Source organism: Carettochelys insculpta, chromosome 16, assembly GCF_033958435.1.
Source record: "Carettochelys insculpta isolate YL-2023 chromosome 16, ASM3395843v1, whole genome shotgun sequence".
NCBI lineage: Eukaryota > Metazoa > Chordata > Testudines > Carettochelyidae > Carettochelys > Carettochelys insculpta.
In genome coordinates, this window is record NC_134152.1 from 32,858,409 (window position 1) to 32,873,998 (window position 15,590).

The 15,590-nt window shown below is 47.7% G+C and overlaps 1 protein-coding gene across 1 annotated transcript; it reads left to right on the forward strand.

Moving 5' to 3' along the window:
- Positions 1-249: 249 nt before the first annotated feature.
- Positions 250-13,194, forward strand: GID4 (GID complex subunit 4 homolog). Its single transcript, XM_075010996.1, has 6 exons — positions 250-533; positions 4,661-4,720; positions 5,731-5,838; positions 8,209-8,310; positions 9,036-9,166; positions 11,279-13,194. Exons 1-6 carry the CDS (start codon positions 342-344, stop codon positions 11,340-11,342), a joined length of 657 nt encoding a protein of 218 aa, XP_074867097.1. The 5' UTR covers positions 250-341; the 3' UTR covers positions 11,343-13,194.
- Positions 13,195-15,590: the final 2,396 nt, after the last annotated feature.

Consider the following 15,590-nt stretch of genomic DNA (forward strand, 5'->3'; position numbering starts at 1 on the left):
CCCGCAACCCGGCTGCCCGCTCCTGGGCGCCGCCATCTTGCGCGCCCCTTGACCAATCAGCGTCATAAACGCCTTTTGTCCCTCCGCGTGCACCGTCACTCGGGCCACAAGAAAACTACCAGTTCCAGGTCGCCTTGCGGATGGCCACGTGACGCTGGCCAACCAATGGGAAGGGAGCCCCGCCCACCGCGGCGCCCGCCGGGCCAATCAGAATGTGCGGAGGCGTCGCCGGGAGGCCCTGAGCCAGGCGGCGGGGGCAGCCGGCGAGTTCCCGGCTCGGTGAGGCGGCCGGGCCGGTCCCCGCAGCCCGAGTCACGCTGGCGCCCGGGGACCCCCCCGAGATGCCGGTGCGGAGCGAGTGCTGTTGCCCGGGGGCGGCGCGGGGCCGCGGGGCCGTTGCCAGCCTGGTGCCGCCGCCGCCCATCAACACGGCGCAGCCCGGGGTCGCCACCTCCCTGCTCTACAGCGGCGCCAAGTTCCGCGGCCAGCAGCGCAGCAAGGGCAACGCCTACGAGGTGGAGGTGGTGATGCAGGTGAGCCCCCGGGGCCCTCCCCCCCCGGCGCCCCCTCTGGGCACCCCCGACCGCCCCTCCCCCCTTCGGGGTACGCCTGGCGCCCCCCAGCACCCAGCGGGGAACCCCCCTAACTCCCTCCCCCTTCGGGGCACCCCTGTGGCCCGTAGCTCCCTCTCTAGGTGTCCCCCGACCACCTTTCCTCCATTCAAGGCACCCCGCCCCTGCAGCACTGTTTTGAAGAACCCCCCCTTAGTGTCCCCTGCTTTGGAGCATCCCTACGCCCCCCCAGTTCGCCCTCCGGGCACCCCCGACCACCCCTCTCCTCTTTGGGGTGCCTCTGTGCTACCTACCACTTCCTGACCACTCCTCCTCCCCCCTTCAAGGTACCTCAGCACCTCCCAGTACCCTTCAGGGAACCACCCCAAGCGCCCATCACAGTAGCCCCCAACCCACCCTTCACATCTCCCCCTGGGGTCCTTCCACCAGAGACCAGTCAGATCACCCCTTCCCTGCGGAATCCTGGCTATGCCCCACCTCCCATGGGAGTTCCCACCAGCATCTCCTGCCACTGACCTCCTGCTAGCCAGCCCCTAGGATGCTCCCTTGCTCCACCCTCATGCACGCTCCTGAGCGTGCTTCTCCACTGCTCCGTGTCTCCCCTCCGAGGGTCCTTTCACCAGAGATCCCACTTTTCATCCAGAGCACCCCCCAAGAGTCTCCTGTGCACCCCTGCTGCCAAAGCATGGACCCCGAGGCACCCTGTCCCCTAAGCCCAGACACCCACTACACTCCTGAGAACCCTTCTTCAATGATCACCCCCAGAGATCTCTTTCCCCTTATCTTCCCATTTCAGTGAGATCAAGAGCCAACGTCCGTACATGCAGCATCTGCTCTTAAAGCATCTTTCTCTCTTAGATTGAGACCTTTTGCTCCCTCAAAGATCAACAGGGGCCTTTTTCCCTTGCCGATCCATATTGACCTCAGCACATCCCCCATCATGTGATTCCTCCACTCCTAGGGCATGTCTTTCATTTGATCAGGCCCTGGTGCCTCCCAAACCCTATACATTGGTGGGGAGCACAGGCAGGGCCTGCTAGGTGGATGTCGCATGAAGGTTAGGGACCTTGACACCCTAGGAAAGAGTCCATTGCTCCACATGTAACCTGGGCCAGCAGCACTTATGAGGTGGAGGTGATACAGGGGGATCCCCTTCCCCAGAGCAGTCTTTGCCCTTTAATCCAGGCCTGCAAACAAAGGTAACTGTAATACAGGAAAGAACAACCTCTGAGTTGGGTGAGGGCTTTCTAGGGACCCACCAGGTCCTCACTGCAAATTGCTCCTTCATGATCTGGGGCACATCTGCTCCGTAAATTGTCAGCCCCTCATCCTTCCTGGAGCTGTGGGGGTAGAAAGTAGTAAGTGCATGAAACCTGGGGGGCTTCTTACCACAGCTTCAGTAGAGACAGAAGAGCTGCTGAGATTGGCTGAGTGGGTGGGTAATAGCTTGTGTGGGTAGTTGCCTGGCAAGCCAGCCTGCATCAAGAGAACTGCAGAGGAGGCTACTGCATCACATGCTAGTCATTTCACTGTAAGCTGCCTCAGACATCAGGTTCTCCAGTCACCATAGGTGGCTTGGCTCTGAGGGGCTGGCACTGGGATTTCAGCTTTCCAGCCCTGAGATTTGCAATCCATGCATGTCTAGTTCCTGGCTCTGAAGCCTTTGGGCCTCGTGCTGACAACAAACAATGATCATGTCTACTGGTATGTCATCAGCACAGCTCCCGTGTTGCCACTGTGTTCTAGTATAGGCCCTTCATAGCGTGATGGGCTTTTTCTCTTGCAGTAGTTAATCCACTGTTGTGAGCAATGGTAGCTAAGGCCAGATCTGCAGTGACCCAGCTGTGTTGCTCAAAAGGCGAAAGATCCATGTCCTTTACAGATGGAGTTCAGTTGCCCAAACTCCAGTATTTTTCCATGGATCTAACTATTGCCTCTCAGGGAGGTGAACTGAACCCTTCCGTCAGTGGAGTGTGTGTTTACACGGAAGCCATGCAGCTATACCTCTGTGGTGGTTATAACCTAAGTCAAGAGAAGAAGCCTTCTGTCAATCTAACTGCTTCTACTCAGGGGATTAAGTCAGCTTAATGTGATCAGGTGCAAATCTTTCACCTCCCTCAGTGAGAGGGCTAGGCTGAGAAAATTGTCAGGGTAGCCCAGGCCTTAGAGCAGGCGTGTCCAGCCCATGGGCCGCATGCGGCCCTAGACAGCTAGTAATGCGGCCCCACAAGATTGTAAACTTTTAACATTATTATGTGATTTATATACATTAACTATATTATATATTTTATATGCAGCCCAAGACCATTCCTCTTCACTCAATGCAGCCCAGGCAAGCCAAAAGGTTGGACATCCATGCCTTAGAGTAAACCAAAGCAGTCAGTCCTGGAGAGGAATGTAGCAAAGCCCCAGTTGAGACCAGCTGTGCTGCAGCTTTAGCTTTAACTGAGCCCCCACCCCACCCCCAATTCCTATTTAGAGCGATTGTTTTGTTTCTCCATGCTTTATTTTTAGTTGTAGGCAATGGCATGAACACTTTGGCCAGAGCTGGCGAGAGAAGTAGGGTTGTGTGTAAGAGGCAAGCAGATATGTGATATGCTCTTGCTATGTTACGACCCTGTTTCCAGCTGGATTGCAAAAGATCTAGGGTTTTATGTGACAAGAGCTATCATGATGCCTGACGTGTTGGTCAGTGTTGTGGAACAATGTCAAAGTCCTAAGGTCAGCAGACACAAGTAGCATTTAAGTCACACCATCAATCTTCACATACAGCTACATTGTCAACAGCACAAGAGTACCTGGAACAGCTAGTGTCAGTGGGGTGCTCTGATGGACAATCAGCTTCATTGCAGCTCTTCTTCCCCTAACGATTACCCAGTTTTTTAACTTAAAAAGTGTTGTCCAAAGGGTAGAGTTCACTACAATTATTCCATGTATGTGCAGTGAAATATTTCACTTAATTTGTTACAGGTGGGAAAGATGCATCTTTACATGTGATGGTTGTTTTTTCAGATTCTTTGGCTTTGAGAACTGATCTGGTGATTTGTGGGTTTCCAAGCAGAAGTTTCTATAAATGATGTTGGCTTTGGAAAGGCTCTGGATCAAAGTATCCTAGTAACTAGGCAGTGCATGGTGAACACATTCACTATTCACTCAAAAGCCTGATAAAAGGGGTGGTGTCGAAATGAAGTTCAAGGTTGAAGCTCTCAGATCTGGAACTCCCTCATCCGGCAACATCTGTAATCTGGCATGATTTTAGTTAACTGGATGACCACTTGTCATGGGTGTGGCCAAGTTTTCCCGAGGGTATCAAATGAGAAGTTCAACCTGTATTGGGAATGGCAGACAGGTGCATTTTAAGATACAGTTTGAAAAGTGACTTTTCCAGATGGCAGACATTCCAGAGAAAGCTCATGTGCAACAGCAATGGTATTGTGCAGAGGGGGTTGGGTCTTGCTATCAAATAAGTAGAGAGAAGTCATTGATATGTGTCAGGTTATGGAAGCGGTGAGAGATTTACTGACATTTGCCTTCAAAGCCAAGGAAGAAACCAGATTTCCAGGTGGTGAGGGAGAATGATCTGATTGTTCGGAGAATGTTCCCTCTGTTCTTGTCACTTGCCGATGTCTTGATTGCTGGCAGCATGTGTTCAGAGCAGATGACAGATAAATGAGGAGATCAGGCTCTATTGATGTGCTGTGACCTAGGGCAGACCACTTAACTTCCAACTCAGCTTTTCCTTCTGTAAAACAGGGGCCCTTAGCTATCTTTCTCAAGACATGTTGAGGTCCTTTGAAAGGGATTATACAAGTAGAACGTATTAGCACTTCTCTGAAAGCACACAAAACATTCCCCAGTCTGCTTGTGAAAAAAGTGAAATGGCTTCTTCTAAATGATTCTCTCCCGAGTCCAGATACCCACTGTGTGATCACCATGAATGACCTATGAGCAAAGCTGATCAATACAGCTCTGTACCACTCTTAACAGAACTAAAACTTTGAGGCGCAATACACAAAAGTGCATTGGGCCAACTTGGGTGTCTTGTCCCTGGCCATACACGCTAACAGATTTTGTGCTCTCTGTCCTAGCATGTGGATATGGAAAACTCCTATCTTTGTGGATACTTGAAGATTAAAGGCCTTACAGAGGTGAGCACTTGTTACTCAATTCCTTTTCTATGCTCCATGGGAGTGAAGGGCCAGAGTCTCTGCTCTAATTTCTGGCTAGAGGCATGAAGGTCTGTGAGGCTGAATCCATAAGTAAGAGGACTATTGGGTACCTTAATCACCTTCCTTTGGTTGTTCACACAATGTAAACCTATTAAATATAAATGGTTTTGTAGAAAACTTAATTACAAATTGTTTTAACATGATAGCCCTGCGGTAAGGTTTGATTGAAGAGGGCCTGACCTTGCAGAGCCAATTAACTGGTGATGGTATGTATCTTTGTCCAAAACCTCCAGACAAGCCAGATCTTCCTGAAGTACTTCTCTCCACACCCTTCATGTGGGACCTGCCTGTGTTAACAGCTGACCTCTCTGGCATTTGACTGGCTTAGCACACAGACTGTCAGGTTTCTTTCTACTTCTACGTTCCTTTCCTTAGTTACTTTGCTTATAAGCTTCTCCAGAGCTAAGCAACATATTTCAGCTGGTGGCACACTAAGCCTCACTGGCTGGTAGCTGCCACAAAGGGGACTTCTGAAGATCAGCGTTTCAGCATATGTGAGCAAGGCCGGCCCGTCCAGCCTAATTCTTCCATATGGCTTTGCCTGATCTGTCACCTTTTTTCTTTAATTTCACCATAGCCTTTGATCCCTTCTCAAAGAGCAGATTTCAGGTGTGAGAAGTCAGCAGACCACTTGTGGGCAAGGGGACCACTGGCGGAGAGATGAATGGAAGAAATGGACTATGGGAGAGGTATATGGGAAGGGGCATCCTGTTAGAAGTCTACATCAAATAAGATGCAAAACAGAAAGGGGGACATCAGACTGAATTTTCAGACCCCTTTGTGGAGTTTGATGCTGTTGTGTCATCGTTGCAAAGGTACTAGCCAGTATCTGAGTACGTGTCCTCTCCTATACGGGGCCTGGAGTTTTGGATTTTGTTTTGTTGTTGGCCAAATTGCTCATTCTTTAATCTTTTTCACTCTCTTCCTAGGAATATCCGACCCTTACGACTTTCTTTGAAGGGGAAATAATCAGTAAAAAGCACCCCTTCTTAACGCGGAAATGGGATGCAGATGAAGACGTTGATCGTAAACACTGGGTAACTGAACTTATTGGCAGCCGCCTACAGAGCTAAAACTGCCCCAAACACGTCACCTGTTTAAAGGGGACATGCAAAGGATTTAAAAAAAGGCTTTGCTGTGGTAGATTTTTGTTGTTGATCTATAAGCCTGAAAAGTTCTGTTTTTGGCTCTTCTCCTGGTTGCTTTCTCCCATAAGGATTCTTTCTTTTTTTTTCGTTTCTTTTCTTTTCGCCTCCCTCCCCTACTAACACAGCTATGCTTGATGCAAAGCCGTGGTGGACACTACTGGTGAGAAAAGCGACCAGCACCAGCCCGACTCTGCTCGGGAAAGCGCCTCTGGCACATGTTGCCCCATGTGCAGCACTAGTGATTTTTGAGCAGTGCACTGACCTCTGTGCTCTTGTGTCATGCACGACTCACCAGCGTAGGCAAGCCTTTAGATCAGGAAGGTTCGTTCTGAACTTCCCTGCCTTGGCTGGAGGATTTCTTTCTAGATTTTTTTCGGTTGCTGCCAGGCAGAATCTGTGATCTGCTGCTGAGATGAAATGATATGATGCCCTGGCTGATGGTGCCACACCTGGAGTAAGGCCTGAGGGAGGGGAGGAGAGGAGAGGGGAGTGGAAGAGACCAACACGGGCACCTGTTGAGTGGGAGGAGTTTCTGGCTCTCACATCCTAACACAGTACTTGGGCCGAGGGAGAGGCAGGATAGGGGATTTCTGCCAGTCACTTTATTGTACATGAGGGGAAAGAATCCCCACTCGCTGAGGGTGGATTTCACATGTATGCTGGTTTTTGTCTGTGGGCATCTATCTCTGATCTTCTGCACCACAGCAAGTTGTATGTCTCTCGCTAGCATGTATAAGGAGAGGCTGTGTTCTCTGCAGACCCAGAGTCTCATTTGTGGGTTGAATGAATTGATTTCGCCAATGGGTAGGGGTGTGAGTATCACAGCGGCAGGCTGCCTTGCACCCTGGAGCTGCCCCTTTCCTGTAAGGATGGCTGAAGGGTCGTTGGATTTCTCCAGTCGAGTATTTTTTGAGTTTTGTTCTTAATCCTTCCGTTAAAGATGCTCTCCATTGTTGGGGAAAGGTGCTGGCTTGACAGCACTAGAACTGAGAACCTTTAACACAGAGGGCCCCCTGCGTGTATGGCGTGGCCTCCTGCAGGGTGGGAGAATTTTTTTGCCGGGGAGGCCATGGGGAGATGTGGCGGTGACTAGGTCAGCACCTATGGTGAGTGAGGAGGCAGCACCATGCAGCCCTGCTTTTCCCCACACCAGCTGTAACTGTGATTCTGGCCCCAGCGTTGGCTCTGCTCCTGCTGCCACTGTAAGTCTGGCATGGGTTTGGCATGCTCCTTACCTGGCTCCACTCAGCTCCCCAGAAGTGGCTGGTCCTAGGTATAGGGAGAGCCAGGGGGGCTGCATGCACTGCCCCAGCCCTGAGCATCAACTCCACAACTCCCATTGGTTGGGAACCATGGCCAGTGGGACTTGCGGGAATGGTACCAGCAGCTGGAGACAGTGCAGAGAGCTGCCTGCTTAGAACCAAGTGACACATGGCCACTTGTGGGAAGCTGCCTGAGGTGAGCGGTGCCCAGAGCTGTCATCCTGAAACACCTCCCATGCCTCTGCCCCAGCCTGCACCCCCTGCCTCCTCTTGTAACCACCTCTGACATGCCAGGCCCTTTTGCCTCCAGCCCAGAGCTGCCACCTGCACCCCAAACTCCTTATCCCTGTCCCCACCCAGACCCCCATCCCAAGCTGATGCTCTCATCCCCTCCCGAACCCAACCTTCTGCCCCAGTCTGGAGACAATGAGCAAGTGAGTGCGGGTGAGGGGCGAGCAAGTGACAAAGGGAGGGAGATGGAGTGAGCAGGGCGTGGAGCCTTGAAGAAGAAGAAGGGGTGTTTGGTTTTGTGCAATTAGAAAGTCAGCAACCCTAGGCTGTGGGGTGGAGATGGGGGGAGAGGGGATATGACCCTGAAAAGTTTGGGACCACTGTTTTAACAGCACAGTTGCAGGAGGCATGGCTGTACGGGTGCAATCTTCAGCCAGCTCTAGGGGAGAACATTCCCTCCCTAGCACCTCTGCTGTGACTTGCCAGCAGACAGCCCAGCAGGAGGATGGTGTTAGGGATGTCTGTCGTGGATTGTGGCCAGTCAGCTAGTTCGTCTGTCTTATTGTCACAGCTTCAGCTTAGAAATCATAAATTCACAAACTTAGAAATAAAAACAAAAATTCTACGGGATCATCCATTTCCCATTCCTGACAATGCAGGGTGCAGTTCGCAGAGACTCTGACCCAATATGTTCCTCTCTTCGTAAACGCTAACGAAAATCTAACTATGTTCTAGGAACAGATTTTTGTTTCTCCTTTGTTTTCAGGGGAAATTCCAGGCCTTTTACCAGTATGCGAAAACATTTAATTCAGATGATTTTGATTATGAGGATTTGAAGAACGGGGACTATGTCTTCATGAGGTGGAAGGTAAAAAAAAAAAAAAAATTGCCTCTAGATGTGTCCCTCCAGCCAGCGGGTCTGAAACCGCCAGCACTTAAAACACGAAATGTATGGGCACTGCATACAGAATGGCATTCTGGGTAGGGTGTCTCTAGAGCAACGCTAAAGATTTATCCTTATTTGCTTGATCATCTGAAAAATGGCACTTCTGTCGAGTTATGCTGCAGCACCCAACGCAGGTAGGCAGCTGGAAGGAATAAGAGAGTTTTTTGGCTGGGTGTTTTTTGACCTGCTGGATAGCCAATTTCATTGTTTCCACTGGGCAGTTAAACCTGTTCCATCCCATTTATGTGGGTCTTATGCGCTAGCACAGGGGGAGAAAACCACTGTCTTTAAAAATAGAAACATCTGATTGTAAAACCACAAATTGGCAGGTGGAAGAGCTGAAACTATTTCTAATCTGCTCTTTAAAAATGAGTTGGGTTACAAATGGACAGTGTCCTTTTAAGACTGTCAGAGGCGATCTCGCAGAAAGGTACAATGGTCACTACATACCTGTTGAATAGTCCCTTTGGTCCATGCTGGTGTGACTAAAATGAGTTACAGCTATGAAATACTCTCTCTATTCTTTATTCAGTTTCCAGTGCTCGACCCCTCCAACTTGTTACAGGTGCCAATCTGCAGCCTGAGACTTCCTGGAGGCAAAGGTTCAAACCCATTTTAGATACAAATCTTTGTTTCCATTTGTGCAGGAGCAGTTCCTAGTCCCAGATCACACGATCAAAGACATCAGCGGTGCTTCCTTTGCTGGATTTTATTACATTTGCTTCCAGAAGTCTGCAGCATCTATAGAGGGCTATTACTACCACAGGAGTTCAGAATGGTAAAAAGAGTTTCCTTCCCTTCCATCTGCTGAGGAGCGCTAGCAGTGGCTGGGCTTCTCTGTCCCAGCCCTGGGATCGAATGTGGGACCAGTGTTTTCTGCAAGCTGTGTGCTTGGGCGGCCACCCAGGAGAGATTCAGATGCCGCCCAGCTGATTAGTGGAGCATCCACAGCCAGTCAGAGCCAGCAGCGGTTGTTTATACTGGGGAGCATATCCGCACGTGCCTTGGCGCACATAACAAAATTTATTCTTCCAGTGGATGGAAAAATATTGGCGGGACCATTGCATAGGTCCTCACTGTGCTAGTGAAAGAACAGTGTTCCCCCCAGCCTCACTCTCAGCCCCTGGTGTCTGAAACTCAGGCTGGCACAGAGAGAGGGTTTTTATATAGTGTGTGGTTAGGTCAGCTGGAGGTGCCAGTGCCAAAAGTGGAATAAAATGCTACCCAGTCCCATTCCTGTTAGTAGCCACAAAGCACAGGAAAATAGAGACCAAAAGATCTGACGTGGGGGAGTGAGGCAGCTGCTGGTGAATTGCTGCGAAGTGTGATTGCTACATGTCACAGGCTTTTCTTTCCCTCCTTCTGCCTATCTGGCATCTTGCATGTTGTATGATACCAGAGTGACTCGCTCTTCGGCGACACGATGGTGAGAGGAAGCAGCAACTTGCATGACCCGCCTTGGCAGGGCAAAAAGCTCCCAGCGTCTTGCAATGAAAATACCATCTATTCTGTGGTGCTGGTGATTCGCTCGTGACCTCTTCAAGATTGACTTCTGGGGCATTTCCCTTCCCCACTTGCCCTGTGAGCATGGTGTGCTGGAGCCCAGTGTCTGTCAGTTGCAGGGCTCACCAGCAGGTCCAAGTCATGGGCTCCTGTCTGTCTCTCCTGGCCTTGGCTCTTGCTCATTGCAGAGGCTTTGGTGGCACTGTTCAATATTGTGAATAGGTTTTCCTACTTGCTGTAGAGCTGTCCCTGTTTTAATATCCCCATCTTGATAACACTGTCCCAATAACTGATGCAAAGCCTCATGGGGGGAGTAGCTGCTAACTCGGCCCTTCGGTAACTCCGGCATCAGTCACTCCTCTGGCATATGGCAGGTGTGGGTTTCCTGAACAGCCCCTATCCATATACACTGTCCAGATATCTCTGGAGCTCATGAGAAAGGAAGGTCGGAACCGTCATGCAAGGGGCTCTTTCCAGCGCCAAACTGCTGGCTGTGCCACTATGGCTTCAGTCGGCTGCACTTTGAGCAAGGTCCAAAGGAAAGTGCTCTCCTGAGCAGTGCAGTAGAGCCGGCCTGTGGGCATGGTAAGGCTGTGCTATGCCCAGTCCTCCACTCTAAGCACTAGCAAGCCCCAAGCCTCTCGCATACTTGCTCCCTTGCTAGGGTAAAAGAGGCAGGAACAGCATTACAGGTCAGCCAGTGCAGGATTGACCTCCCCTGTCCTCCTTATTCTGCTCGTCGCCTCTGAGTTTCCCTGCACCTGCTCTGGATAGGATCGGCTGCAAAGTAGGCACCTGTGGAGGAAGCCGCACAGGCCTTTTTGAAAAGAGAGCAAAGTGTGTTTTCCCAACTAACTGCTCTGCTGCTACAACATTGTCTGGTTTCATTCAGATTGGTGCTTCCTAGTTGATAGAGCATCTTCCCAGGAGCCATGGTAAGCAGGCAGATCCTAGCCTGCTGGCTCTCCTTAGCTAGATAACTTGAAAAAATCATTAGCCCTGTGTGTTTTGCAGTATCAGGAAAGTAAGCAACAGCCCTGGCTGCCATAGAGCTGTTAGGAGATGGTGATTAGGTGGGATGTCAGCACAGCAATGAATGGAATGGTCCGAGTTCAGTGGGTTCAGCTTTTTCTCCCTAGGTGTGACAGGTGATTCAGAGGTTACTGGATAGGTGTATTGTGAATTGTGGCTGTAGACAAGCTAAAGTGCTGGACCTGAACATCAGGATTCAATCAGAGCCACATTTCAGAGTTGCTTCCATTCTGAAGTCAGTGGTCAGATCCTGAAGTGTAACCAGCTGGACAGATGCAGGGCTCAGGGAAAGGGCTGAAAAGGAAGTAGCCCATTGGGTCTTGTCATTGTCTTCCCTCTTCTTCTTTCCTCTCAGGTATCAGTCTCTGAATCTAACTCATGTCCCTGAGCACAGCGCACCCATTTATGAGTTCCGATGACAGGCGGACAGAAGACCCGGAGGAAATGAACCTGGGCGGGAGAGAGCGTGATCTGCCGGGAGAGATGTGTCCGTGGCGGAGCAGGGGGTTTGGGGATGCGCTTCTCTGCTGCCCAATGGACTTGTGAAAGAAAGCATGAATGTCAGCCCATCTGATCCAAGGAGCATGGCTGCTGGAGCTGGAGTCTCTCTCCAGCCAAGTGGCAATTAGACCTTTAATCTGGTTTTAAAGCTACCTTTAAATGCACTTTCTTTTTGCACAGCTAGTTTCTTTATCACTGAAATTTACCCCTCCCCCCAATCCCCTTCTGGAAATTTAGTCTTAGCTGGAATCAATACCGTGTCCTCTGAGTAATAAGAAAACATAGGTTCAGCACTTATGGTTTCGTGTTACATCCTAGCATGGGTTGAAATACAGAGGAATATGGCCATTCATGTTTGTCGCTCGCTCTGACAGCTCTGCCACTTCCAGAGCCTGGGCGTGACCACGCATTAGCAAGGCTTTGCCTATCAGGGAGAACTGCTGAGCTGCAGAGTCCATTACAGAAGCATTTGGCTGAGACAGACAAGACTTGAAGGCCTAATGAATCTTCAGCTCCTACTGGCTAATGAGGTTAGCCAAAGCTGCAGATCTCTCAGGAACACTAGCGGCTTCTGTGCTGCAAGCTGTTCCTTTGTCGTGCTATGCCATGGGGAATAGGTAAAATATAAAGACTTCCAGGCCCTCAATAGCAGTGGATCTGAGCTCTGCTTACTAAGTGTATATTTGCTCTTTAAGGGTGGAAAAAAAATAAAAAGACTTTTAATTAATAAATATTTTATAGTTCCTTTTCCCAAGGACCCTATGGCAAATGCAGTTATTCAGAATTACATTTTACTGTTTTCACATTGAAAACAGTGGATGTCTGTTAGTTTTTTTTTTTTTTATATATATATGTATGTAACCAGCCAGCAGCTTTGGGGGAAAAAACATCGTGGTACAAGTGTTCAGCAGTGATGCAGAAATGATGCTATTGAACTGTTTAGCATTTGTACCTACTCTTCATGCTATTCCAACATCATTGCTTCATATCTTTATACCAGGCGAAACAAACAAAAGAAAGTGGCAGTCTACAACTTTGAAACATTCACATGAAATAACTTAAGGCTTGTGTGCCAAAGTGTGTGTGTGTGTATGTGTGTGGGGTTTTTAAAAAAAGGCATTTTAAAAGTTGGCGGCAGTTTTATATTTCATGAGACACTCTGTGCGTGCAGGGCTTTTGTGAGACAGCTTCATTTGCCTTTTCTGGCTGTCTTTTTCTTTTTTTTTTCTTTTTTTTAAGCTATTAAGAAAGGGAAGATTGGTACTTCGAGTGGAAATCAGTTGAGTGTTTTCCACTTGCAGTCAAAAAGTAAAGCCCTTCACTTACTGAGTACTAAGTTGCTTTTTAGCTAACTTTTCCTTTTCAGGGTATCCATATTGTATCTTGCAGAGGCTGGGTTGGTAGTGTATGCCTTAATGGGAAAGCATTCAGGTCTCAGTGGGCTCACTTTATATATTTCACATTGCATACTTGGCTTGTTTTGCTCAAAAAAAAGAACCAGTTTAGTCTGCTCAATGACCTAGCATCGAGAGCTTTGTCCTGTAGCCCTGTTTATCCTAGCTGCCCCATCTTTCAAACAGATTTGGGAAAAGTTGCCTGAATAGGCAAGGTGTAGGCTTCCATTTTAGGCTACACCAGACATTAAAGTCAATTTGTAAATATGCAATTCTAGCTGCAGCAGTTGCGTAGCTAGAATCGACGTATCTACAAATTTACCTGGCTGCTCTCAGAGGGAGGTCGATCGGAGAAACTCTCCCATCGACCTCCCTTACTCCTCACCATATTGGGTCGAACAGGGGTCCACTGTTGACCCCAGACAGTTTGATTTTGCACGTCCCTGCCAGGTGCATGAAATTGAACCCTGGAAGATTGACCCAATCGGAGTCAATCTTTCATGTAGTGTAGATATAGCCTTAAAATTTAGATGGGAAACCACCTGATATATTAAAAAAGGTGAAGGATGAGGAAACTTAAGTTCTTGTAGGTCTTGATGGATAGCAATGATGGAGTTAAAGAATGGCTAGAAGATGGATGGTGAAATTATTTCAGATAAGAGCCGGAGGACAGAGTAGGCGAGAACGGTTTCTTGTCTAGGTTTGATATTCTGATGACACACAGACTGGGATAAGACACCTTGACAGTACAAGGGTTGCTGGCTCACTCCTGTATACTGTGAGGGATTTGTCCTATTTCAGAGGGGGCTCTTCTAGCTGCAAGATATGAATGGAACTTTTTTTTTGCCAAACTAAAATTGATCAGGCCCATCTGTGGTAACTCCTCCTTACTCTGTTAACAAACATTAAATTGGCAAATACTTTTAACTGGTTAGTTATTACCATCTCTCTGAAACTGTATGCAGTTGTATCGCTGATGTCTGACCCATCATGAAGACTGTGTGACCATTATGGTTAGCCTTTAACCTTCTAAATGTGGCCATATGCAGAAGCCAGGTGGCAGGAGGTCCAGAGGGTCATCTAATAATCAGGAAGCTCTCCTAATGTGTTCCCTAAACCACTGAGACTTGATGTTTTGTTTTGGTTTGGTTTTTTTGAGAGGGATTTGGGATGAAAGGGGCTCCTTTTTCCCCTCACATAATGCATATTTCAGCTGAAATCCCAAAGTTGCAAAGGAGTGAAAAGATTTTAAGGGATTGTCTTACATGCAGAAAAGGAGAAGTTTTTTTCATTCTTTAAGGCCTTGATTTGCTTGTTTATTTTTTCTTCTGAAATTGTTAAAGCTAAGAAGAAGTGCTCATAAAATATGTTGCATTGTGGTGAAAGCAAATTAACAGGTGCGACATCTTGGGGAGAGTAAGTGGGAGGCTGGATCGTTGAGTCTTGTGAAAGGTTTTGGGTGTTTTTTTTTTTTTTAAACTAACTTGGGTGCAGAGTATGAGCATATTTATGAACAATTGTGGAAAAGAGACTGGGCGAAATATTTTGCAGAGCTATCAACGTCCAAATTAAAAAGAAATGTATTTTAAGGAGTGCGTGTCTGTGTTTGTAAATCAAAGCAATTCTTATTTCAGAAGAACAGCCAATTGCGTCTTCCTGATCAAGCATATGGCTGGAGAATCCAATAAGCCACTGCTTGTCTTAAGTGAATTACACTGCCTTCAACTGGAATCGAACTGCAAGCAAAAAATAAGCTAACAATCAAGTTAGCACAGAGAGAAAGTTCTCTGTAAATTGCTTCCAGATTGGAAGCTTTATGTAGCGCTTCTCAGCAGCTGCGCCTCACCCCCTCCTTTCTTGTCTTCTTTCTCAAAACAACACTGATTGACAGGTGAATGCTGCTCTCCCCTCCCAAACACAGTGGTCCAGGCCTTAAAGGTACAGTAGTGACAGCACAGCTCTTGGAATACGGCCTCTTCAGGCAAATCAGCTCTGCAGTTCATTTACATGTCTTGCTGTTCTGGGTTAATTTATTTGTTTTTTTTCCTTTCCTGGAAAGGCTGGAAAATCTTTTGTGGTTTAGGAACTGAGTCATGTTTGCTGACTTGTATAATGTAAGTATTAATCCATTTGCTGTTTCTCTAGTGGTTGTGGGGAGCTGTGCTAACAAATTATCATCTTGGAGCCTGTGGTTAAGTTCCTATAAATGCTGGCTTTCCTCCATACCAGGGTATCCCCTTTAAAGTTTAGGATCTTTGTGACTAAACTCAAATACTAATGAGAAACCATCTCAATCCTTATTAGTTAACAAACATTTTATTTTAATGCATTTACAACTGGATAGATTGATTTTTAAATCATTAAGAGAAAAATCATTGATTTTTAAAACAAGTTTCCCACAGATACTGCTTCACATATTTCTTAAACAATGGTGCAGATCACACCATCAAAACATGTATCGGAGAGGTAGCCCTGTTAGTCTGTGTCTTCAAAAACAACAAGAAGTCCTGTGGCACCTTATAGACTAACAGATATTTTGGAGCATAAGCATCTAAACTTGTTAATTTAGAACTCAATAGAACATTTTGCAACATCTAAAAGTGTATGTTGTGCAATATGTTATATAAGTTAATTTTTTAAATTTAGGAAATCGTACATTATATTCATTATTTGCATCAATCTGCCTATGAAGCAATATATTAGGAATGGTAACTAAATCAGTCACACATGCAGACACAATAGCATTTATTTTATTAAACTAAAATGTTAACA